This window comes from Carassius carassius, chromosome 43 (genome assembly GCF_963082965.1).
Source record: "Carassius carassius chromosome 43, fCarCar2.1, whole genome shotgun sequence".
NCBI lineage: Eukaryota > Metazoa > Chordata > Actinopteri > Cypriniformes > Cyprinidae > Carassius > Carassius carassius.
In genome coordinates, this window is record NC_081797.1 from 19,827,996 (window position 1) to 19,853,095 (window position 25,100).

General features: G+C 38.5%; 2 protein-coding genes across 2 annotated transcripts; both read left to right on the forward strand.

Moving 5' to 3' along the window:
- Positions 1–2,512: 2,512 nt before the first annotated feature.
- LOC132124828 (NLR family CARD domain-containing protein 3-like) lies at positions 2,513–6,696 on the forward strand. The gene is made up of 5 exons (XM_059535975.1): positions 2,513–2,562; positions 3,492–3,608; positions 3,789–5,612; positions 6,001–6,174; positions 6,654–6,696. Exons 1-5 carry the CDS (start codon positions 2,513–2,515, stop codon positions 6,694–6,696), a joined length of 2,208 nt encoding a protein of 735 aa, XP_059391958.1.
- On the forward strand, positions 6,617–7,447 carry LOC132124829 (ribonuclease inhibitor-like). The gene is made up of 3 exons (XM_059535976.1): positions 6,617–6,883; positions 7,247–7,293; positions 7,377–7,447. Exons 1-3 carry the CDS (start codon positions 6,696–6,698, stop codon positions 7,445–7,447), a joined length of 306 nt encoding a protein of 101 aa, XP_059391959.1. The 5' UTR covers positions 6,617–6,695.
- The last annotated feature ends 17,653 nt before the right edge of the window (positions 7,448–25,100 follow it).

Consider the following 25,100-nt stretch of genomic DNA (forward strand, 5'->3'; position numbering starts at 1 on the left):
ATTTCTTTTGTATCACAGGTACAACATTATAACTAAACCTATACTGCTTATCTACTGCAGGTAAATATACATAATTGTACTGTCACAAACATTAAAAGCTGAATGAACAGTGAGGAATTAAAACAATTGAGCTAATATTTTTTAATGATTGCATATTTTCTGTAAATAAACACTGCAAATGATGTATGGCAGTTCCTCACACAAACTGATCTTGAGTTTCCTTTGAGTTTGAGTTTTCCAGTTATTATTTTGAGTTTACCAGGAGTTATTGGGTTTGTTTTAGTTAGTTTTATTTGTGTTGTCCCAGAATACACTGTAAAAACTCATTGTGCAGAACATTATCGTTTGTACTACAGAAAACTGCACATTTTACTTAACAGGTGAGTATCCAAAGCTACTGACAATAGTCTGCATTTAACTGTGTATGTTTATTTAACTTTTTTTTTTTTACTTTAAATTTTATATTGAATTTTGATATCAGTTAGGGATGTTTGCATCATGTTACTTTAACCCTCTGAAGTAGATTCACACGTATACGCGTTATGAGTCATTTTCTCCTGATAACCCCGAAAAGAACTTAAATTAAACTTTCAGTTTTAATCGCACAGATAAGAGCAATACATCAATCGAATCTGTAAAGGGTCTACTTTTTTTTTGGATAAAGACATAATAACAACAAAACTTTGTGCACTTAAACAACAAACAAGGTGTGCTGTCTGCAGCCTTTGTCTGTGCTGATCTTCATTTACAAACACGTCATTAAAATGAACTGTAACTCCGTGAATACTCAACGAAGAGACACGAGAGAGATATCTATAGAAAGCTTGACATGTCTACTTTTAAACTAAACAAGTGCTGCCGAAAACAAATATTCTGTGATAAAGTAATCCATATCAAAACAACGCGATGTCCTTTTTTCACGTCTCCCTTCATTATCTTCTAATGTGACCACGCCCCCGCGCTGAACGCGCTATTCAGATTCAAACTGAAGCGCGCGGCTTGAATACGCCCACACAGAAGAAAAAGCAGCGAGACTGTTCTTCAAGTTTTTATTTTACTGTTTGCTTCGCGATGAGAGGAATAAGACATAATTCACCCCAAAAAGATGTGATGTGGTTGAGGATTTGAGAAATGGATTTCCTCAGAAAAAAGGATGAAGCACTTTATTCAGCAGAGATCATAAACATGAGTAAGTCTCTTTTTATTTATTTATATACTTGTACTAGTTTACACATAACGTGTAAACATTTTACTAGTTAGACTTTTTCCAAAGACTTTTTCCAAACTATAATTCCTGACTAAATGTATAATCAAGTGAAATATTATGAAGTTTCAATAACAATATACAATACTATACCATTCAAAAGCTTGATAAATAAATGTAACTGTAACAAATGTAACAAATAATGCTGTTCTTTCAATTTATCCCCCATAAAAAAAACTGAAAATATTCTCAGCTCTTTTCAATAATAATAATAATAATAATAAATGTTTTTTTGTAGAAAATAAGATTGTTAGGATTAACATAGGATTTCTGAAGGATTGTGTGACTGGAGTAATGATGCAAAAAAAATTAGTTTGAAAGTCAGCTTAGATTTTGTTAATAAACTGTTTAACTGCTCCCCCAAGTGGATATTAAATTATGTTGTGGGATAATCAAATATATTCTAAATAAACTACAAACATAAAATTATATAGATTTATTTTGTTCTCACATTCTTTCTTGTAACTCTTCCCTCTCAGTGGCACAGATGACTGAGAGGCTCATTATGCAGCTCATTATGCAGATCGTTATGCGGCTCATTATGCAGCTCATTATGCAGCGCATTATGCAGCTTGTTATGCATCTCATTACGCGACTCATTATGCAGCTCATTATGCAGCTCATTATGCGGCTCATTATGCAGCTCATTATGCAGCTCATTATGCAGGCCTTTGTCTTCTCAGGTGTAAATCACAATGATATTATATGTTAGTTGAGGTTTACTCGCATATGACTTTTACCAACAAAAAGTGTCTTAGAAAATTTAAATCAATATATTGTTTTCTGTAAGTGAGTAAACAAGATGATTTTCACATAATTTAGAAAGAAAAATTCTAGGCTACAAGCTCCAGTTCTCAAAAATCCCGGGAACCATTGTTCTGTATGTGTTTTATGGCTTTATTCAAGTGATTTAACATTTTTCGTTTTTCACTAACCATGCATAACATTTTTTTTTTCAAAAACACAATCATGTACATGCATGCATTTCACATATAATTATAGCCAAGTTTGTGCTTATTACAGTGAGATTAGACTTTACCCATTTAGATATTTATAAGAAAATGAAAAAAACCACAAATGTCAGGGCATGACAAAACTTCTCCAAGGCCCAAAAATACCCTTAGACTCCAGAGGGTTAAAGGAACAATAAAGAAGTGCTTACATCTGCCGTGAGATTATTTAATTAAAATGTGACATTTTTATATATATATATATGCACATTTAGAATTGGAGGAAAGTGCTTCCAAAATGAGTTCCAATGAGCAAAGAGAGAATGAAGACACCTCCAGTGAATCCAGGTATGGCATCAGCACGTTTGCAACTTTTTATGAAGATGATTGTAACAATGTTCTTTCGTGGGGAGAAGGAGGCTGGAACCGGCGGACAATCAAACAGAAACTTTTACTACAAAATAAACACAAAACAGCGCGGCAACCCCTCACGAACGAATGCCACGCACAAACAAAATCAAAACACTAAATTAAACCCAGGCCTGGTCCTCTCTCATCCTTCACTGTCGTTGCTCCTGTTTTATATCCTTCCATCTCCTCCGTGGGACTCGAGACCGGTGAGTGCCGCAGGTGTCGCTCATTTCTCAATCACTCCACCGGCCTCGCCCCTTTCCCACCGCTCTCAGCCCTCCGCCCCACTCGCTACAGTGAGTTATATCTCTTTATCTCAGACAGTAGAGCATAGCTCTCACAATGCAAAGATCATGGGTTTGATTTCTTTAGGCTTATTCACACTGCACCAACAGATGCTGGCCAACGCTACACCACTTTTTTTTAGGTTTGTTGGATCAGTGTAATGTTGGCATCTGTTGCCATATTCAATCTGTATTTGATGGGTTGCAGAATATCTGAGACGTGACAAACTTTAATCTGGTGATTGTTTGCATCGGCTGATTTCTGTCAGTGCTGTGTCCAATAAACTGAATGTATCTTAACTAAATTAATAGCCAATGTAATGTTGTTTTTTATTATTATGTAATGTCTGTATAATTTATTAAACAAATACAATAATAATAATTAATATAGCTTTAATAATTATAACAATACTGAATGCTAAATAAAAGGGGAAAAAATCATTAATGGACAATGCTTATCTGTTTATCAAATAGTGCAAGTGTGTATCTTAATATACAATAATACTGTGTGTGTGTGTGTGTGTGTGTGTGTGTGTTTATATGTACTATGCATACTTGTTTGTTTTTTGTCACTATGAGCAGAAAGAAGGAACTGGGATCAGAATCTGCAGGACCCAGCAGCAGTGTGTCTATGAAGAGAACACAATCCATAACTAGACCCCCTTCATTAAGTGATGGAACAGAGGCCTCCGCCCCAGAGTCAGTATACATATTTAGCTGCTGATTTACTGCAGTTTCATTTAAGAAACCCTAATGAACACTAAATGTTCTCCAAAATAAGCAACACAGAAAATCCACACTGATATGTTTCTGATCATCTTCAGCAGCCATTGCAATTACTGTTATTTCCATTTTGGCTGTGCTTTCTTTTAATTTCAGGAGTGTGGAGAAAGATAATAGATTTGCATCCCACAATCAGACCCACATCAGGGAGGAAAGACCTGAAGCAGTCCTGCAGAGAGTCAAAGACCAACACAAAACCAGTATAAAGAACAAGTATGCACACTTATTTGAGGGAAACAAACTAGAAGGAAATGAAACCCTCTTGGCCAGGGTCTTCACACAACTCTACATCATAGACGGAGAGAGAGAAGGAGTGAATGAAGAACATGAGGTTTTACAGATGGAGAAAACACCCAGAACACAACCCAACCCAATCAGCTGTAATGACATCTTTAAACCATTACCTGAACCAGGATGTGAAGAGAAAGAGAAAATCAAGACTGTTTTTACTAAAGGCATCGCTGGAATTGGAAAAACCGTCTCTGTGCAGAAGTTCATTCTGGACTGGGCTGAGGGAAAAGACAATCAGGATGTAGATTTCATGTTTGTGTTTCCATTTCGAGAGCTGAACTTGATTCAACATCATCAGTACAGTCTTCACAGACTTCTGTTGGACTTTCATCCTGAACTTCAAGAACTGGATTCAAAGATTTACGAGGAGTGTAAAGTTGTGTTCATCCTAGATGGTCTGGATGAAAGCAGAAACAAGCTGATTTTCTCAGATGATGAGAAAGTTTGTGATGTGAACGAATCTTCATCAGTGGGTGTGTTGATGTCAAACCTCATCAGAGGAGAGATGCTTCCCTCTGCTCTTATCTGGATCACCTCCAGACCAGCAGCAGCCAATCAGATCCCCTCCAATTACATTAACCGTGTGACAGAAATTCAGGGATTTAATGACCCTCAAAAAGAGGAATATTTCAGGAAGAGAATCAGTGACCAGCATCAAGCCAACAGAATAACCACACACATCAGAAGAGCAAGAAGCCTCCACATCATGTGCCACATCCCCGTCTTCTGCTGGATCTCATCCACTGTGCTTCAAAACCTCCTGAAAGAAGATCTCAATGCAGAAATCCCTGGAACTCTGACTGAAATGTACATCTACTTCTTGCTGATTCAGATTAAGAGAAAGTCTGATGAAAGAGATCCAGAGAAACTCCTAAAGTCCGTCAGAGAAGCGATTGTAAAACTTGCTGAAGTGGCTTTCAATCAGCTGATGAAGGGCAATGTGATGTTCTATGAGGAGGACCTGATTGAGAGCAGCATAGATGTCACTGACGCCTCAGTGTTTTCTGAGATTTGCACCGAGATCTTTAAGGAAGAATCAATGATTCATCAGAGGAAAGTCTACTGCTTCATTCATCTGAGCGTTCAAGAGTTTTTTGCTGCTTTCTATGTGTTTTATTGCTATTTAAGCTGCGCAATGAAAGCTCTGAGGGTTTTTGATTCAATGCACAATTTGCATAAAGGGGCAGTAGATAAAGCTTTAGAAAGTAAAAATGGACACCTGGATCTGTTCCTGCGGTTCTTGCTGGGCATCTCACTGGAGTCCAATCAGAGACTCTTAGGGGATCTGCTGACACACACAGAAAACAGCTCAGAGAGCATCAGTAAAACCACATTTAACATTAAAGAGAAGATCAAAGATGGAAAAGCAGTCTCCACTGAAAGATCCATCAATCTGTTCCTCTGTCTGCTGGAAGTGAAGGATCAGACTCTGTCTAGAGAGATTCAGGAGTTTCTGAAATCAGAAAAACATTCAGAGAAGAAACTCTCTCCAACTCACTGCTCAGCAATCGCCTACATGCTTCAGATGTCAGAGGAAGTGCTGGATGAGCTGGATCTCAAGAAATACAACACATCAGATGAAGGTAGAAGAAGACTGATATCAGCTGTGATCAACTGCAGAAAAGCTTTGTGAGTGTGTAACCCCTGTCTTACAATGAAGAGTCCTTTTTGAATGCAATTATACTTTTCTACCCTGTTAAAAAAGCATATGCTGGTTATGTATGTTTTAATACATGGCTGATGGTTTGAGCTGGTTTAAGCTGGCCATGTGCTGGTTCTAAACTGGTCCTAGCTCCTGCTCAGTACCAGCTTAGAACCAGCACAGGCACACCTAAAAAGCATCTTAAACCAGCAGCCATGCATTAAAACATACCTAACCAGCATATGCTTTCTTTTCAGCAGGGTATTGTTTTGCTTATTTTTAGAATGTCCCGATCTGTTGAACAGCAACTAAATGCAATGCTAATTGTAGAATGAGGTTAAGATTTTGATTGTATTGTGTTCTGTTATTTTTCAGTCTTCCTGGCTGTAATCTCAATGTCCAACATTGTGAGATAGTGACATCCGCTCTACAATCGTCAAACTCTGTCCTTAGAGAGCTGGACCTGAGTAACAATGACTTGCAGGATTCAAGAGTGAAGCTGCTCTCTGATGGTCTGAAGAGTCAAAACTGTAAACTGGAGATACTGAGGTCTTTAGAACATCACACATTCATAAATTCTCAAGATTCCTCAAGGCAACAGGTCTTTAAGATCAGTTGTCACCAAACACTTTCCCTCTTTCTGCCCAGTTAAATCTTTGAAATTAAGTTGACGAGGGAGATGTTGTCAGGTTTGGGAGGTTTGCCTAAAGACTTGATGTCTGATTTAAAAGAAAGGAAAAATGTATCTTTCTGCAATGTCTATAGATTACACTAATATAATATGTCTGCAGACTATTTTATTTTTTGTTACCAAAGTTCAGCACAAAGTTCAGAGTTGTGTTTTTAATGTGCTGTCAAGTTAAAAATATTTAGATTAAACTTTTTCAAGATGTTGTGTTGGATTTGATCGATTGTTACATGATCTTTCTTGTCACTTCAGAGCATTTCTGCAAATTGTTTTATAAGACAAGAAATCCAGTAAGGACATGCATACTGGTTTAAAACTAAGATCAACAATGATTCCTCAGGTATTTGAGAGCTGAGGGCTTCACAGATGATGTAATCTGTTGATGTGTGTTTGTAGGTTGTCAGGCTGTATGGTGACAGAGGAAGGCTGTCGTTATCTGTTTTCAGCTCTGAGCTCAAACCCCTCACACCTGAGAGAGCTGGATCTGAGCTACAATCACCCAGGACAATCAGGAGTCCAGCTCCTCTCTGACAAACTGAAGGATCAAAACTGCTCACTAAAGACACTCAAGTATGTGGGGTACAAGTTTAGAAATACTTTCTGCAGCAAGAGCCCACACTTCACATCTCTGCATTTACTAATTAAATCCCTATCCTCAAATAATTTATCTATCCACTTCAGACAATCCACTGACTATAAGTAACTTTGCAAGTACAAGTCAGTTTATTCTATTAAAAACAACTCTAACCTAACAGTCTACTAATACTCAAATCAGAGTTAGTTCACATGAAGTTGAAAGTTACGTACTGTATGTTTAGTACAATGTCTAAAGTACACTATCATAAAAACAAAACAAAACCTGTTCACTATGGACTGCAATGGACTTCCAATAACTTGTCTGTACTATGTCTGTATGTTTGTGTGTCATTTTAGTTTGGACCATGGAGAGCCTTTCAGGATCCAACCAGGACTGCAAAAATGTAGGTTTCTGTCTGGCACACTCTTGCACGTTTTATGAAAACAAATAAAATTATGTAACTGTTTTGTCTCTCTCGGGGTTTAGATTTCTGTGATCTCACACTGGATCCAAACACAGCAAGCACCCTGCCCCTTCACCCTCCACTAAAAGAGTAGGAGTGTATCTGGACTGGCCGGCCGGCACTCTGTCCTTCTACAGTGTCTCTGACACACACACACTCACACACTTACACACATTCAACACCACATTCACTGAACCCCTCTATGCTGGATTTAAGGTTTTTAATTCCTCTCTGTCACTGTGTAAGATCACACAACAGACAAACATCTGACTGAGTCATGGTCCTATGTCTGATTATTAGAAGATTTGATTTAAGGAGTATGTAATGTATGAATTTAACTATAGAAATAGTGATTACATGATTGTGTAAAACTACTGTATACTCAATCTCTCTTTCAATTAGATGTCTGTAACTATATCAAAACAAAATTTATTTTTCTTTATATTATATTGCAAAATATTGTTACTGCTATTGATGTGGAATACGATTAAGGTTAAGGAAAGGTTAAGGGATAGTGATAGGGTCAACAGTCTGATTATAGATTTAACTACAGAAATTATTAACATATGTGATATTTATGGTCTATAATAGAGCATATTTAAGAGAGCAAACACACATTTGTATTGTACGTCATTCATATTGTTTCTATTTCTCTACAAAACATTACTTCCTACACGTATATAATATATATGTACTGCAGTTATTATGTTGTTATTCTGTTACTGTTTATTCTAACTGTGTGTTGTGTGCTGTGTTGCCTTCACAAGTAAGTAGATACCTGAAAGACACAATCTCTGTTTCAAGGATTTATTATCACATGATGATATAGTGAAGCAGTATTTTTTGTTTTGGTATAATAACACTTGTTGAAATTGTGTTGCTCAGGCGATGTCTAACTGAACATGGAAAACTATTCAATAAACTCTACTGATTATTACCATCACTTCATCTTCTGCTTTCTGAAATGAAACCTGCCTCTGTCTGTGTTTGGGCTGACAGAAAAACTGATTTTATGTTGACAAATTTAATGTGTGTGGAATTTTGAAATGAAGAGTCACTGAGATCCTCTTGTTTTCTCAGAAATTAATGTGAGACAAAAGCGAACAAACCAGTTTCTCCGGATGTACTATTCCTGCAGTGTGTTCACTGTAAATCTGAAGTGTTTAATGTAAATCTGTAGAGTATTTATAGTAAATTGTATAATGATCAGCTCAACCCTTTTCTATCAACAGAGAGCAGTCTGACACGACTCAGATCAAGTACTTTCAGTGTGTTCATTAATTAATGAACTGTTAGTTGGATTCAGTGCAGTTTGAGGAGGACTTTCACAATATATTGCTCCCCTTTACAGAGATCAGATCCTTGTCAGATGCTCCTCTGACAATTGTTGAATTAGCACAAAAATTAATTCTTCCTTTAAAACTTCAATATATCTATGAGGACTTCACTCACAGACAACCAAACTATTTTCATGTTGTTATTAAACCAGGTTCGAACTAATCTACTAATTTACATAATACTAAATACAGCAGAGAAGCTTAATATTATGTGAATAAATACATTAAATCATTATCATCTGTACACTAGGCAAGGTCATAACATTATTTCAATGCACAGAAGTTAACTGTCTCTGACAGGAAGTACATGGTGAGTTAGGATTGGAGCCTGAGACTGAATTGTTTTGAATTGTCTCCATCTAGAGGTGAATGTGCAGCATGACACAGACACATTGCATTGAGAAGCACGGGATGTGCCCTTGATGTTTAAAAATAAAGTGTGCTTATTATGGAAATAATATAGCTTAGTATACCTTAAAAGATTATACTGTTATATAATTTTACTTGCCATAAAATTAAAGTGCATTAATTAGTTTAAATTGATATTAAACACAGTTAGCTGAAATTCGGTGTATTTGACCAATTGTAGATATATAGAATTTCATAATTACTTTGATTCATAATTTTCTGTAAAACGATGTAAGTTCATGGTAAACTAAAATATACTTGAACTCTATTTTGATTCAAATTATTTGTCTTGTATTTAAAAATAGCTATTTGTAATCAATGATAACATTTTAATTTCTATTACCTTCAAGTGTAATGTCAGTTAAAATTATGATAAATTAATTTACAATTATTAATTTACAATTAAAATAATTTTAATTATTTGACAAAAATGTATTTATGGCATTCATTCATTAAAAAAATGGTACAATTCAATCCAGACCAGATGGATCAGCAACTAGAGAGGACCTACAGCCCTGAAAGACAACTAGAGTCCCAGATACAGATCCCCTGTAAAGACCTTGTCTCAGACGACCACCGGGACAAGGGACAAGTTTGAGAACCAGAGGTCTGGAGCCGGACAGCTAGATAGATTTTTGTTTTCATGGGGTGCTTTATAATATGGATATATATACAATATATTTCTTAAGTGAAAGTAAACAGTTGAGGAAAAAATGGGATGTGTATTATATTGGATGCGTTCATCATCTCTTAAAGTGACCGCGCCTAATTTAGCGACTGGCTGCTGTAATGTTAATCCAAGAAAATGAAAATGCAAATCACTCACTGCTCTTGACTGAATTACTTTGTAGTTTTAACAGTCAAACCAAAAATTATTCAGACACCAGATATAATTTTTGATAAATATAGCAAAACTGTAATAATGTGAGAAACGTTGAAGGTGTCTGAATAAATGTAGGTTTGATTGTATATTTCATTTTTACATTGAAGACTATCCAATGCTATTTTACATTTAATTATTTGGTTTCTGTACCTTGACACATACAAATTTGAAAAAAACATTGTGTAAATAGCACAAATAAATAAAAATAAACGAACATACAAATTAAACAATTTCAAACAGGGCCCACTGGTACAACCTTCACCGGGTCCCTGTTGACCCCAGCTACGGCCCTGCTCACGCCTGTTTCACACATACTCCGTCTGCAGTGCGTATGCAGTCCGTGTGTGTTACGTACGTGGTGCAGCACGGACTTGATTTGCAGTTTGCTACTTGGTACGTAAACGATCGCTGTACTGCTGCAGATGCAACGCTCCTGGAGCGCAACTGGAATCCGTTAACATGGGTGCGTAAAAAAATATGCAACGAATACGCACTGCAGACGGAGTATGTGTGAAACAGGCGTAAGGTTGTTTGCACCTTGTGCAATGAGGAATTAGTTTACAGCTTTTTCAAGCACTTTGTGATGCATTTTGGAAACAAGAGATGAGCCCCTTTTCTAATGCACCACCTAGCTTGATAAACCCCTTCTCAAAGACTTACTGTTAGTCAATTTTATTTGGGTAACACACATATTCTGAATGCCTTCGGCAGAATTTGAATGAGCCATTTTAATCTAGATTAATTTCAAGATCACAGTGAGATTAATCTAGATTTAAAAAATTAATCTATGCCCACAACTAATATATATATATATATTTATATCTTATATTTATCTTGTTGTTCAGTATTTGGATCAGTTTGATGAGATTCACCTTTATTTTCGGTCTTCGTGCTCGAGCGGCCTTCAGTGGATCCCCACAGAGAACTCCACCAACACCTCTGCTAACATCTGCAGACACCTATAAATACCTGATATTACACTTAATATTGTAGTTATTGTATAAAAACTATCACGTGTATGGCAGCTTATTAGAGTCAACAGGCCTGCACAATATGGGGACACAATTTAATTTTTCTGATGAAAATTTAAATTGCTATATAAAAATGAATACTAATATTAACAACAACAAGAATTATAATAATTATTAGTAATAAATGTATGTATTATAACAATAACAGTTATATAACATATAATAATTATAATAATTGTAAATAATTTAAAATAAACCAAATAATATATATATATTTTTAATTTATTTATTTTATTAATAATCGTAATTTTACTCCATGTTTACTGTGTTTGTAGTGCTGCACAATTTGGCCAAATTCTTCATTGTATATAAAAATAATAATAATAAATTAATTTCATTAAAAATTAGAGAGACTGCTTCTTAAACACATGGATTGTTGCTGTGTCTGTATCTGTGAGCTCCAGGCCGTCACTGACTGAAGCGTCTCTGATGGATTCTCTGAGAAGAGTCCAGTCCTGCTGTGAAGCACTGCAGCTCTGAGGTTTGTCCTCTTCAGCAGGAAGGTCATCGAGGAGGATCAGCTCTCGCACCGCAGACCTGAAGCTGTAGCCTGAGACCTGCTGCACAATCCACATGTCAGAAATCTGTCTGGAATATGAGTGCATTCTGCAAACCAAATTTGTCATTAAAGAAGCAAAACAGGGGGAAGATGATTCTTCATGTTCCTCAGAGGCTCCTGGAGCGGGACGGGTGCACACAGGGTTTCCTTCCAGTGAAAGTGTCCTGAGATTCACACCTTAGCCAGATCTTCAACCTCGTTCTCCTCCAGATCCTCCAGCCAACTGACTGGACAAAGGTCTGAGACGCTCCTGAGCAAAACCCATCAACATTTATGACCCGGTCACTTCTTTAAGTGGCTTAAAAATAAACATGCTGTAGTTCACAGTAAGTAAAAGTGTAGTTTGCTTGATTTTAAAATACCTTCTATTAAAATACATTCACATTAGAAAAACAGGTTATTAGAAAAGTTATATAAGAAAGTATTTTTTTATCCATTCAGTCTCTGTAAGCCATTGCCTGTGAATGTTGTTTGATAACTTTACGGAGGAAAGAGCTGAATTCTCCTCCTGGCCGATCAGACCACATCAAGTCAGACCTAAAACCTGCAGATATATTTGAATTTTTGGGAGAATAGCTTCTTTATGGATGTAACAAATGAAGGTCTTATTGCACAGATGAGATCAAACTGTCATTCATTTTCAGGCAATTAGATTCCTGAAACAAGACGACAAAAAAACGCAAATATACATCAGTTTCCACAGATGGTGAAGTATTTATTCTTATCCTCTCAGTCATAATCGAATGCGTTGATTAGTTTTGTGTGTGATTGTGTTGATCAGTGTTGTGTGTGTGTGTTTGTTTCGATCAGTGTTGTGTGTGTGTGTTTGTGTCGATCAGTGTTGTGTGTGATTGTGTTCATCAGTGTATGTGTGTGTTTGTGTCGATCGGTATTGTGTGTGTTTGTGTCGATCAGTGTTGTGTGTGTGTTTGTGTCGATCAGTGTTGTGTGTGATTGTGTTGATCAGTGTATGTGTGTGTTTGTGTCGATCGGTATTGTGTGTGTTTGTGTCGATCAGTGTTGTGTGTGTGATTGTGTCGATCAGTGTTGTGTGTGATTGTATTGATCAGTGTTGTGTGTGTGTTTGTGTCGATCAGTGTTGTGTGTGTGTTTGTGTCGATCAGTGTTGTGTGATTGTGTCGATCAGTGTTGTGTGTGTGATTGTGTCTATCAGTGTTGTGTGTGTGTGATTTTGTCGATCGGTGTTGTGTGTGATTGTATTGATCAGTGTTGTGTGTGTGTGATTTTGTCGATCGGTGTTGTGTGTGCGTGATTTTGTCGATCGGTGTTGTGTGTGATTGTATTGATCAGTGTTGTGTGTGTGTGATTGTGTCGATCAGTGTTGTGTGTGTGTGTGATTTTGTCGATCGGTGTTGTGTGTGATTGTATTGATCAGTGTTGTGTGTGTGTTTGTGTCGATCAGTGTTTTGTGTGTGTTTGTGTCGATCAGTGTTGTGTGATTGTGTCGATCAGTGTTGTGTGTGTGATTGTGTCGATCAGTGTTGTGTGTGTTTGTGTCGATCAGTGTTGTGTGTGTGAATGTGTCCATCAGTGTTGTGTGTGTTTGTGTCGATCAGTGTTGTGTGTGTGTGTTTGTGTCGATCAGTTTTGTGTGTGTGATTGTGTTAATCAGTGTTGTGTGTGTGTTTGTGTCAATCAGTGTCGTGTGTGTGATTGTGTCGATCAGTGTCGTGTGTGTGATTGTGTCGATCAGTGTTGTATGTGTGTTTGTGTCGATCAGTGTTGTGTGTGTGTGTTTGTGTCGATCAGTTTTGTGTGTGTGATTGTGTTAATCAGTGTTGTGTGTGTGATTGTGTCGATCAGTGTCGTGTGTGTGAATGTGTCGATCAGTGTCGTGTGTGTGATTGTGTCGATCAGTGTTGTATGTGTGTTTGTGTCGATCAGTGTCGTGTGTGTGATTGTGTCGATCAGTGTTGTATGTGTGTTTGTGTCGATCAGTGTTGTGTGTGTGTGATTGTGTCGATCAGTGTTGTGTGTGTTTGTGTCGATCAGTGTTGTGTGTGTGTGATTGTGTCGATCAGTTTTGTGTGTGTGATTGTGTCAATCAGTGTTGTGTGTGTGTTTGTGTCGGTCAGTGTTGTGTGTGTGTTTGTGTCGATCAGTGTTGTGTGTGTGTTTGTGTCAATCAGTGTTGTGTGATTGTGTCGATCAGTGTTGTGTGTGTGATTGTGTCGATCAGTGTTGTGTGTGTGTTTGTGTCGATCAGTGTTGTGTGTGTGTTTGTGTCGATCAGTGTTGTGTGTGTGTTTGTGTCGATCAGTGTCGTGTGTGTGTTTGTGTTGATCAGTGTTGTGTGTGTGATTGTGTCGATCAGTGTTGCGTGTGATTGTGTTGATCAGTGTTGTGTGTGTGTTTGTGTCGATCAGTGTTGTGTGTGTTTGTGTCGATCAGTGTTGTGTGTGTGATTGTGTCGATCAGTGTCGTGTGTGTTTGTGTTGATCAGTGTTGTGTGTGTGATTGTGTCGATCAGTGTTGCGTGTGATTGTGTTGATCAGTGTTGTGTGTGTGTTTGTGTCGATCAGTGTTGTGTGTGTTTGTGTCGATCAGTGTTGTATGTGTGTTTGTGTCGATCAGTGTTGTATGTGTGATTGTGTCGATCAGTGTTGCGTGTGATTGAGTTGATCAGTGTTGTGTGTGTGTGATTTTGTCGATCAGTTTTGTGTGTGTGTGATTTTGTCGATCAGTTTTGTGTGTGTGTTTGTGTCGATCAGTGGTGTGTGTGTTTGTGTCGATCAGTGTCGTGTGTGTGATTGTGTCGGTCAGTGTTTTGTGTGTGTTTTTGTCGATCATTGTCGTGTGTGATTGTGTCAGTGTTGTGTGTGATTGTGTTGATCAGTGTCGTGTGTGTTTGTGTCGATCAGTGTTGTGTGTGTGTTTGTGTCGATCAGTGTCGTGTGTGTGTTTGTGTTGATCAGTGTTGTGTGTGTGATTGTGTCGATCAGTGTTGCGTGTGATTGTGTTGATCAGTGTTGTGTGTGTGTTTGTGTCGATCAGTGTTGTGTGTGTTTGTGTCGATCAGTGTTGTGTGTGTGATTGTGTCGATCAGTGTCGTGTGTGTGTTTGTGTTGATCAGTGTTGTGTGTGTGTTTGTGTCGATCAGTGTTGTGTGTGTGTTTGTGTCGATCAGTGTCGTGTGTGTGTTTGTGTTGATCAGTGTTGTGTGTGTGATTGTGTCGATCAGTGTTGCGTGTGATTGTGTTGATCAGTGTTGTGTGTGTGTTTGTGTCGATCAGTGTTGTGTGTGTTTGTGTCGATCAGTGTTGTGTGTGTGATTGTGTCGATCATTGTCGTGTGTGTGTTTGTGTTGATCAGTGTTGTGTGTGTGATTGTGTCGATCAGTGTTGCGTGTGATTGTGTTGATCAGTGTTGTGTGTGTGTTTGTGTCGATCAGTGTTGTGTGTGTGTTTGTGTCGATCAGTGTTGTGTGTGTGTTTGTGTCGATCAGTGTCGTGTGTGTGTTTGTGTTGATCAGTGTTGTGTGTGTGATTGTGTCGATCAGTGTTGCGTGTGATTGTGTTGATCAGTGTTGTGTGTGTGTTTGTGTCGATCAGTGTTGTGTGTGTTTGTGTCGATCAGTGTTGTGTGTGTGATTGTGTCGATCAGTGTCGTGTGTGTGTTTGTGTTGATCAGTGTTGTGTGTGTGATTGTGTCGATCAGTGTTGCGTGTGATTGTGTTGATCAGTGTTGTGTGTGTGTTTGTGTCGATCAGTGTTGTGTGTGTTTGTGTCGATCAGTGTTGTATGTGTGTTTGTGTCGATCAGTGTTGTATGTGTGATTGTGTCGATCAGTGTTGCGTGTGATTGAGTTGATCAGTGTTGTGTGTGTGTGATTTTGTCGATCAGTTTTGTGTGTGTGTGATTTTGTCGATCAGTTTTGTGTGTGTGTTTGTGTCGATCAGTGGTGTGTGTGTTTGTGTCGATCAGTGTCGTGTGTGTGATTGTGTCGGTCAGTGTTTTGTGTGTGTTTTTGTCGATCATTGTCGTGTGTGATTGTGTCAGTGTTGTGTGTGATTGTGTTGATCAGTGTCGTGTGTGTTTGTGTCGATCAGTGTCGTGTGTTTGTGTTAATCAGTGTCGTGTGTGTGTTTGTGTCGATCAGTGTCGTGTGTGTGATTGTGTCGATCAGTGTCGTGTGTGTGATTGTGTCGATCAGTGTTGTGTGAGATTGTGTCGATCAGTGTCGTGTGTGTGATTGTGTCGATCAGTGTTGTGTGTGTGATTGTGTCGATCAGTGTTTTGTGTGTGTTTTTGTCGATCAGTGTCGTGTGTGTGATTGTGTCGGTCAGTGTTTTGTGTGTGTTTTTGTAAATCATTGTCGTGTGTGATTGTGTCAGTGTTGTGTGTGATTGTGTTGATCAGTGTCGTGTGTGTTTGTGTCGATCAGTGTCGTGTGTTTGTGTTGATCAGTGTCGTGTGTATGTTTGTGTCGATCAGTGTCGTGTGTGTGATTGTGTCGATCAGTGTCGTGTGTGTGATTGTGTCGATCAGTGTTATGTGTGATTGTGTCAATCAGTGTTGTGTGTGTGATTGTGTCGATCAGTGTTGTGTGTTATTGTGTCGATCAGTGTTGTGTGTGATTATGTCAATCAGTGTTGTGTGTGTTTGTGTCGATCAGTGTTGTGTGTGTTTGTGTCAATCAGTGTTGTGTGTGTTTGGGTCGATCAGTCTTGTGTGTGATTGTGTCGATCAGTGTTGCGTGTGATTGAGTTGATCAGTGTTGTGTGTGTGTGATTTTGTCGATCAGTTTTGTGTGTGTGTTTGTGTCGATCAGTGGTGTGTGTGTTTGTGTCGATCAGTGTCGAGTGTGTGATTGTGTCGGTCAGTGTTTTGTGTGTGTTTTTGTCGATCATTGTCGTGTGTGATTGTGTCAGTGTTGTGTGTGATTGTGTTGATCAGTGTCGTGTGTTTGTGTCGATCAGTGTCGTGTGTTTGTGTTGATCAGTGTCGTGTGTGTGTTTGTGTCGATCAGTGTCGTGTGTGTGATTGTGTCGATCAGTGTCGTCTGTGTGATTGTGTCGATCAGTGTTGTGTGAGATTGTGTCGATCAGTGTCGTGTGTGTGATTGTGTCGATCAGTGTTGTGTGTGTGATTGTGTCGATCAGTGTTTTGTGTGTGTTTTTGTCGATCAGTGTCGTGTGTGTGATTGTGTCGGTCAGTGTTTTGTGTGTGTTTTTGTCGATCATTGTCGTGTGTGATTGTGTCAGTGTTGTGTGTGATTGTGTTGATCAGTGTCGTGTGTGTTTGTGTCGATCAGTGTCGTGTGTTTGTGTTGATCAGTGTCGTGTGTGTGTTTGTGTCGATCAGTGTCGTGTGTGATTGTGTCGATCAGTGTCGTGTGTGTGATTGTGTCGATCAGTGTTGTGTGTGATTGTGTCAATCAGTGTTGTGTGTGTGATTGTGTCGATCAGTGTTGTGTGTTATTGTGTCGATCAGTGTTGTGTGTGATTATGTCAATCAGTGTTGTGTGTGTTTGTGTCGATCAGTGTTGTGTGTGTTTGTGTCGATCAGTGTTGTGTGTGTTTGGGTCGATCAGTCTTGTGTGTGATTGTGTGATCAGTGTTGTGTGTGTGATTGTGTCGATCAGTGTTGTGTGTGTATTTGTGTCGATCAGTTTTGTGTGTGTGTTTGTGTCGATTAGTGTTGTGTGTTTGTGTCGATCAGTGTTGTGTGTGTTTGTGTTGATCAGTGTTGTGTGTGTGTTTGTGTCATTGTGTGTGTGATTGTGTCGATCAGTGTTGTGTGTGTTTGTGTCGATCAGTGTTGTGTGTGATTGTGTCGTTCAGTGTTTTGTGTGATTGTGTCGATCAGTGTTGTGTGTGATTGTGTCTATCAGTGTTGTGTGTGTGTGATTGTGTTGATCAGTGTCATGTGTGTGTGATTGTGTTGATCAGTGTTGAGTGTGATTAAGTCTATCAGTGTCGTGTGTGTGTGTTTGTTTCGATCAGTGTTTTGTGTATGTTTTTGTCGATCAGTGCCGTGTGTGTGATTGTGTCGGTCAGTGTTGTGTGTGAGATTGTGTCGATCAGTGTCGTGTGTGTGTGTTTGTTTCGATCAGTGTTTTGTGTATGTTTTTGTCGATCAGTGTTGTGTGTGTTTGTGTCGATCAGTTTTTTGTGTGTGTTTTTGTCGATCAGTGCCGTGTGTGTGATTGTGTCGGTCAGTGTTGTGTGTGAGATTGTGTCGATCAGTGTTGTGTGTGTGTGATTGCGTTGATCAGTGTCATGTGTGTGATTGTGTCTATCAGTGTCGTGTGTGTGTTTGTTTCGATCAGTGTTTTGTGTATGTTTTTGTCGATCAGTGTTGTGTGTGTTTGTGTCGATCAGTTTTTTGTGTGTGTTTTTGTCGATCAGTGCCGTGTGTGTGATTGTGTCGGTCAGTGTTGTGTGTGAGATTCTGTCGATCAGTGTTGTGTGTGTTTGTGTCGATCAGTTTTTTGTGTGTGTTTTTGTCGATCAGTGCCGTGTGTGTGATTGTGTCGGTCAGTGTTGTGTGTGAGATTCTGTCGATCAGTGTTGTTTGTGATTGCATTAATCAGTCTTGTGTGTGCGTGTGATTGCGTTGATCAGTGTTGTGTGTGCGTGTGATTGAGTTGATCAGTGTTGTGTGTGTGTGTGTGTGTGTGTGTGTGATTGTGTTGATCAGTGTTGTGCGTGTTGGTGTTGATCAGTGTTGTGTGTGTGTGTGATTGTGTTTATCAATGTTTTGTGTGATTGTGTTGATCAGTGTTGTGTGTGTGTTTGTGTCGATCAGTGTTGTGTGTGAATGTGTTGATCAGTGTTGTGTGTGTTTGTGTTGATCAGTGTTGTGTGTGTGATTGTGTTGATCAGTGTTGTGTGTGTTTGTGTTGATCAGTGTTGTGTGTCTGTTTGTGTCGATCAGTGCTGTGTGTGATTGTGTTGTAGAGCAGCTGCTTAAAATAGTAATGAATTGTTATTTTGATCAACTGGGGTTTTATTTATTTTTATTTATTTATTTTTACTATGAATGAGTCGCCTTATGAATGTGTTATTTGTTTGAGAACCACACATGTGCCCAACTTATATTGAGTAAACTTGTTGAAAGAAGTTTGTAAAGATCCTGGTGATTCTTCAGGAAAATATACTTACTTTACTGGGCTGAAACTAGACTTGATATTAAAGATCATCTGCTCACAACATACATTCATACACAACCTTATTGTTTGACTGTTTGGCAGCGCTCTAATGTGATTTTCAGAGTTACATGTTTAGATTGTGAGGTGTTTATTAAGGGTTTGGTGGATTTAGTATCGTTGTCAAAGAAAGTGTTCATGGAGATCAAGTAGATAAACTAAAATACTATTTAGTTAATATTTATGGATGAAATTGTATCTAAATCTATACATTGTTACAATTTTATTAATAAATATTCATATTTATAAATGTAAATGTATAATATATATTTATAAATGTATACATTGTTACAATGTTATTTAGGTGTACACTTCAAAAACTTAAAATATTTAAAAACTATAATTAGTTTAGAATTTTTATTTTAATTCAATTAACATTCACTTAAATATTAATTCACATAATAAATTATTTATTGTGTCTGTTTTGATTCATATTTTGTCTTCTTTTTTACATTGAGATGGCCAGGGCTCACCTGCAGATGAAGGAAATTATGAAACTACTCTGTGTCGTCAAATGGTGAAGCTCAAACACTGAAACAGATCACTGTTGGTTCTCTGTGTGTTGACTCTGTGTAGTTTTACTGTATCATGAAGCTCCTGTGAGGACGCTGAACATCTGCTGATGAAGATCAGCTGTCTATTTTTTGAAGAGAGCTGTCTATTTCTTACCCTCTATGTTACACATTATGTTGTAACCATGAATGTTTTTTAAATACGTTTTTATTACATAAACTGTCTCAATTACATAAATCCAAAAAATATTTTATAAAAAAAATTGTAGCAACAGTGTACCACAATGGAAAATGGCCAAAAAAGTATTTTTCTATTAAATTATGATTATCTTTTCTTGTGTTTTTGTCGATCATTGTCGTGTGTGATTTTGTCAGTGTTGTGTGTGATTGTGTTGATCAGTGTCGTGTGTGTTTGTGTCGATCAGTGTCGTGTGTTTGTGTTGATCAGTCTCGTGTGTGTGTTTGTGTCGATCAGTGTCGTGTGTGTGATTGTGTCGATCAGTGTCGTGTGTGTGATTGTGTCGATCAGTGTTGTGTGAGATTGTGTCGATCAGTGTCGTGTGTGAGATTGTGTCGATCAGTGTCGTGTGTGTGATTGTGTCGATCAGTGTTGTGTGTGTGATTGTGTCGATCAGTGTTTTGTGTGTGTTTTTGTCGATCAGTGTCGTGTGTGTGATTGTGTCGGTCAGTGTTTTGTGTGTGTTTTTGTAAATCATTGTCGTGTGTGATTGTGTCAGTGTTGTGTGTGATTGTGTTGATCAGTGTCGTGTGTGTTTGTGTCGATCAGTGTCGTGTGTTTGTGTTGATCAGTGTCGTGTGTATGTTTGTGTCGATCAGTGTCGTGTGTGTGATTGTGTCGATCAGTGTCGTGTGTGTGATTGTGTCGATCAGTGTTATGTGTGATTGTGTCAATCAGTGTTGTGTGTGTGATTGTGTCGATCAGTGTTGTGTGTTATTGTGTCGATCAGTGTTGTGTGTGATTATGTCAATCAGTGTTGTGTGTGTTTGTGTCGATCAGTGTTGTGTGTGTTTGTGTCAATCAGTGTTGTGTGTGTTTGGGTCGATCAGTCTTGTGTGTGTGATTGTGTCGATCAGTGTTGCGTGTGATTGAGTTGATCAGTGTTGTGTGTGTGTGATTTTGTCGATCAGTTTTGTGTGTGTGTTTGTGTCGATCAGTGGTGTGTGTGTTTGTGTCGATCAGTGTCGAGTGTGTGATTGTGTCGGTCAGTGTTTTGTGTGTGTTTTTGTCGATCATTGTCGTGTGTGATTGTGTCAGTGTTGTGTGTGATTGTGTTGATCAGTGTCGTGTGTTTGTGTCGATCAGTGTCGTGTGTTTGTGTTGATCAGTGTCGTGTGTGTGTTTGTGTCGATCAGTGTCGTGTGTGTGATTGTGTCGATCAGTGTCGTCTGTGTGATTGTGTCGATCAGTGTTGTGTGAGATTGTGTCGATCAGTGTCGTGTGTGTGATTGTGTCGATCAGTGTTGTGTGTGTGATTGTGTCGATCAGTGTTTTGTGTGTGTTTTTGTCGATCAGTGTCGTGTGTGTGATTGTGTCGGTCAGTGTTTTGTGTGTGTTTTTGTCGATCATTGTCGTGTGTGATTGTGTCAGTGTTGTGTGTGATTGTGTTGATCAGTGTCGTGTGTGTTTGTGTCGATCAGTGTCGTGTGTTTGTGTTGATCAGTGTCGTGTGTGTGTTTGTGTCGATCAGTGTCGTGTGTGTGATTGTGTCGATCAGTGTCGTGTGTTTGATTGTGTCGATCAGTGTTGTGTGTGTGATTGTGTCGATCAGTGTCGTGTGTGTGATTGTGTCGATCAGTGTTGTGTGTTATTGTGTCGATCAGTGTTGTGTGTGATTATGTCAATCAGTGTTGTGTGTGTTTGTGTCGATCAGTGTTGTGTGTGTTTGTGTCGATCAGTGTTGTGTGTGTTTGGGTCGATCAGTCTTGTGTGTGATTGTGTGATCAGGGTTGTGTGTGTGATTGTGTCGATCAGTGTTGTGTGTGTATTTGTGTCGATCAGTTTTGTGTGTGTGTTTGTGTCGATTAGTGTGGTGTGTTTGTGTCGATCAGTGTTGTGTGTGTTTGTGTTGATCAGTGTTGTGTGTGTGTTTGTGTCATTGTGTGTGTGATTGTGTCGATCAGTGTTGTGTGTGTTTGTGTCGATCAGTGTTGTGTGTGATTGTGTCGTTCAGTGTTTTGTGTGATTGTGTCGATCAGTGTTGTGTGTGATTGTGTCTATCAGTGTTGTGTGTGTGTGATTGTGTTGATCAGTGTCATGTGTGTGTGATTGTGTTGATCAGTGTTGAGTGTGATTAAGTCTATCAGTGTCGTGTGTGTGTGTTTGTTTCGATCAGTGTTTTGTGTATGTTTTTGTCGATCAGTGCCGTGTGTGTGATTGTGTCGGTCAGTGTTGTGTGTGAGATTGTGTCGATCAGTGTCGTGTGTGTGTGTTTGTTTCGATCAGTGTTTTGTGTATGTTTTTGTCGATCAGTGTTGTGTGTGTTTGTGTCGATCAGTTTTTTGTGTGTGTTTTTGTCGATCAGTGCCGTGTGTGTGATTGTGTCGGTCAGTGTTGTGTGTGAGATTGTGTCGATCAGTGTTGTGTGTGTGTGATTGCGTTGATCAGTGTCATGTGTGTGATTGTGTCTATCAGTGTCGTGTGTGTGTTTGTTTCGATCAGTGTTTTGTGTATGTTTTTGTCGATCAGTGTTGTGTGTGTTTGTGTCGATCAGTTTTTTGTGTGTGTTTTTGTCGATCAGTGCCGTGTGTGTGATTGTGTCGGTCAGTGTTGTGTGTGAGATTCTGTCGATCAGTGTTGTGTGTGTTTGTGTCGATCAGTTTTTTGTGTGTGTTTTTGTCGATCAGTGCCGTGTGTGTGATTGTGTCGGTCAGTGTTGTGTGTGAGATTCTGTCGATCAGTGTTGTTTGTGATTGCATTAATCAGTCTTGTGTGTGCGTGTGATTGCGTTGATCAGTGTTGTGTGTGCGTGTGATTGAGTTGATCAGTGTTGTGTGTGTGTGTGTGTGTGATTGTGTTGATCAGTGTTGTGCGTGTTGGTGTTGATCAGTGTTGTGTGTGTGTGTGATTGTGTTTATCAGTGTTTTGTGTGATTGTGTTGATCAGTGTTGTGTGTGTGTTTGTGTCGATCAGTGTTGTGTGTGAATGTGTTGATCAGTGTTGTGTGTGTTTGTGTTGATCAGTGTTGTGTGTGTGATTGTGTTGATCAGTGTTGTGTGTGTTTGTGTTGATCAGTGTTGTGTGTGTTTGTGTTGATCAGTGTTGTGTGTGTGATTGTGTTGATCAGTGTTGTGTGTGTTTGTGTTGATCAGTGTTGTGTGTCTGTTTGTGTCGATCAGTGCTGTGTGTGATTGTGTTGTAGAGCAGCTGCTTAAAATAGTAATGAATTGTTATTTTGATCAACTGGGGTTTTATTTATTTTTATTTATTTATTTTTACTATGAATGAGTCGCCTTATGAATGTGTTATTTGTTTGAGAACCACACATGTGCCCAACTTATATTGAGTAAACTTGTTGAAAGAAGTTTGTAAAGATCCTGGTGATTCTTCAGGAAAATATACTTACTTTACTGGGCTGAAACTAGACTTGATATTAAAGATCATCTGCTCACAACATACATTCATACACAACCTTATTGTTTGACTGTTTGGCAGCGCTCTAATGTGATTTTCAGAGTTACATGTTTAGATTGTGAGGTGTTTATTAAGGGTTTGGTGGATTTAGTATCGTTGTCAAAGAAAGTGTTCATGGAGATCAAGTAGATAAACTAAAATACTATTTAGTTAATATTTATGGATGAAATTGTATCTAAATCTATACATTGTTACAATTTTATTAATAAATATTCATATTTATAAATGTAAATGTATAATATATATTTATAAATGTATACATTGTTACAATGTTATTTAGGTGTACACTTCAAAAACTTAAAATATTTAAAAACTATAATTAGTTTAGAATTTTTTATTTTAATTCAATTAACATTCACTTAAATATTAATTCACATAATAAATTATTTATTGTGTCTGTTTTGATTCATATTTTGTCTTCTTTTTTACATTGAGATGGCCAGGGCTCACCTGCAGATGAAGGAAATTATGAAACTACTCTGTGTCGTCAAATGGTGAAGCTCAAACACTAAAACAGATCACTGTTGGTTCTCTGTGTGTTGACTCTGTGTAGTTTTACTGTATCATGAAGCTCCTGTGAGGACGCTGAACATCTGCTGATGAAGATCAGCTGTCTATTTTTTGAAGAGAGCTGTCTATTTCTTACCCTCTATGTTACACATTATGTTGTAACCATGAATGTTTTTAAATACGTTTTTATTACATAAACTGTCTCAATTACATAAATCCAAAAAATATTTTATAAAAAAAATTGTAGCAACAGTGTACCACAATGGAAAATGGCCAAAAAAGTATTTTTCTATTAAATTATGATTATCTTTTCTATTTAAATTGACATTTCTTTTAGATATGAATAGATTTTTATACTTCGAACTCATGCAAACCAAAAGTTCCCACCATTTAACCTTCAAAATTGTACTAAAAAGTATTATAATAATGCTTGCAAACGGACAAAGAAATGCGCTTTTGTACCACATATGTGTTACGGAAGCAGACGGACAACAAGGTAAGTAATGATGGTGTTTATTATAACAGCAGAGTATCAGGATGAATCAACGTGCAGGACTGGGTGAGTATCAGAGTTCAGATATGGAGTATACTTGAGTGCAATCCGTGAATGAATAATAGTCCCTTCCTTTGCAGGAACGACGGGAGGAGATTTCCAGAATGGATACAAACTTGGTTAGCAGAGAATGACAGGCTGACGGCACGCACCCACGCACCACTGACAGGACTGAATGGCTTACGGCTCGCACACCACTGGAGAGAGGATCTTGACAGACTGGAATCGGTACTGAATTCTGGTAAGTTCAGTTAGTGTCATTCGCAGAGAGAAGCACTAAGAGTCCGCTTCGTATGTACGAGCCCGGACAATGAGAGGTGCGTGGTGTGCGCTTATGAAGCAGAGTGGCTGATGTGGTGCAGGTGGGTATCGTTAGAACTCAGGTGACTGTGATCGCTGGGTGATTGTGGTGGAAGAACCTGGCCAATCCGTGACAATATGCACATCAAATTCATCAACTTTTTAGTGTTTTACATCCACAAAGTTTTCAACAACAAAAATAAGTCTTTTTGAAAGTATTTTATACAAGTTAAGTAAATATATGGTAGCTTGGAACCATGTCACTTATACCATGTCGAACATGAAAACATCAAATACAGATATTACGATAGGTGGCTCCCTGAATTAAAGTGAAAGTCGTGTCATTCGCCAAGTATGGTAACCCATACTCAGAATTGGTGCTCTGCATTTAACCCATCCAAGAGCACACACACAGCGGTGAGAAGTGAACACAGGGCAGCTATATATCCAGCACCCAGGGAGCAACTGGGGGTTCAGTGTCTTGCTCAGGGGCACTTCAGCCATGGGTTTTGAGGGTGGAAGAGAGTGCTGTTCATTAACTTCATCCCACCTAGAACTCCTGCCAGCACCGAGACTCAAACCGGCAACCTTCTGGTAACTAGTCCAACACTCTGACCATTAGGCCACAGCTGCCCCTCAGTGAGGGTTTTCCCAGTCTATCGATGTGCACCTGTCTCAATCCAACTCATGTCACATTTCATGACATCCCATGAAACTACAAAAAGCATTTTCATTTTCTGAAAAAATAATTTTGTTATTTATACATAAATACAACTATACTACAATAAACACTTCAAATCATTAAATAACTGTGTTAATTTTATTGATGCTA

Coding starts and splice junctions, on each gene's coding strand:
- LOC132124829 (XM_059535976.1), top strand. CDS start 6,696: ATGTGTGTTTGTAGGTTGTCAGGCTGTATGGTGACAGAGGAAGGCTGT. Junction 6,884..7,246: donor TGCTCACTAAAGACACTCAA/GTATGTGGGGTA, acceptor GTGTCATTTTAG/TTTGGACCATGGAGAGCCTT. Junction 7,294..7,376: donor CCAACCAGGACTGCAAAAAT/GTAGGTTTCTGT, acceptor CTCGGGGTTTAG/ATTTCTGTGATCTCACACTG.
- LOC132124828 (XM_059535975.1), top strand. CDS start 2,513: ATGAGTTCCAATGAGCAAAGAGAGAATGAAGACACCTCCAGTGAATCC. Junction 2,563..3,491: donor GACACCTCCAGTGAATCCAG/GTATGGCATCAG, acceptor CACTATGAGCAG/AAAGAAGGAACTGGGATCAG. Junction 5,613..6,000: donor ATCAACTGCAGAAAAGCTTT/GTGAGTGTGTAA, acceptor GTTATTTTTCAG/TCTTCCTGGCTGTAATCTCA.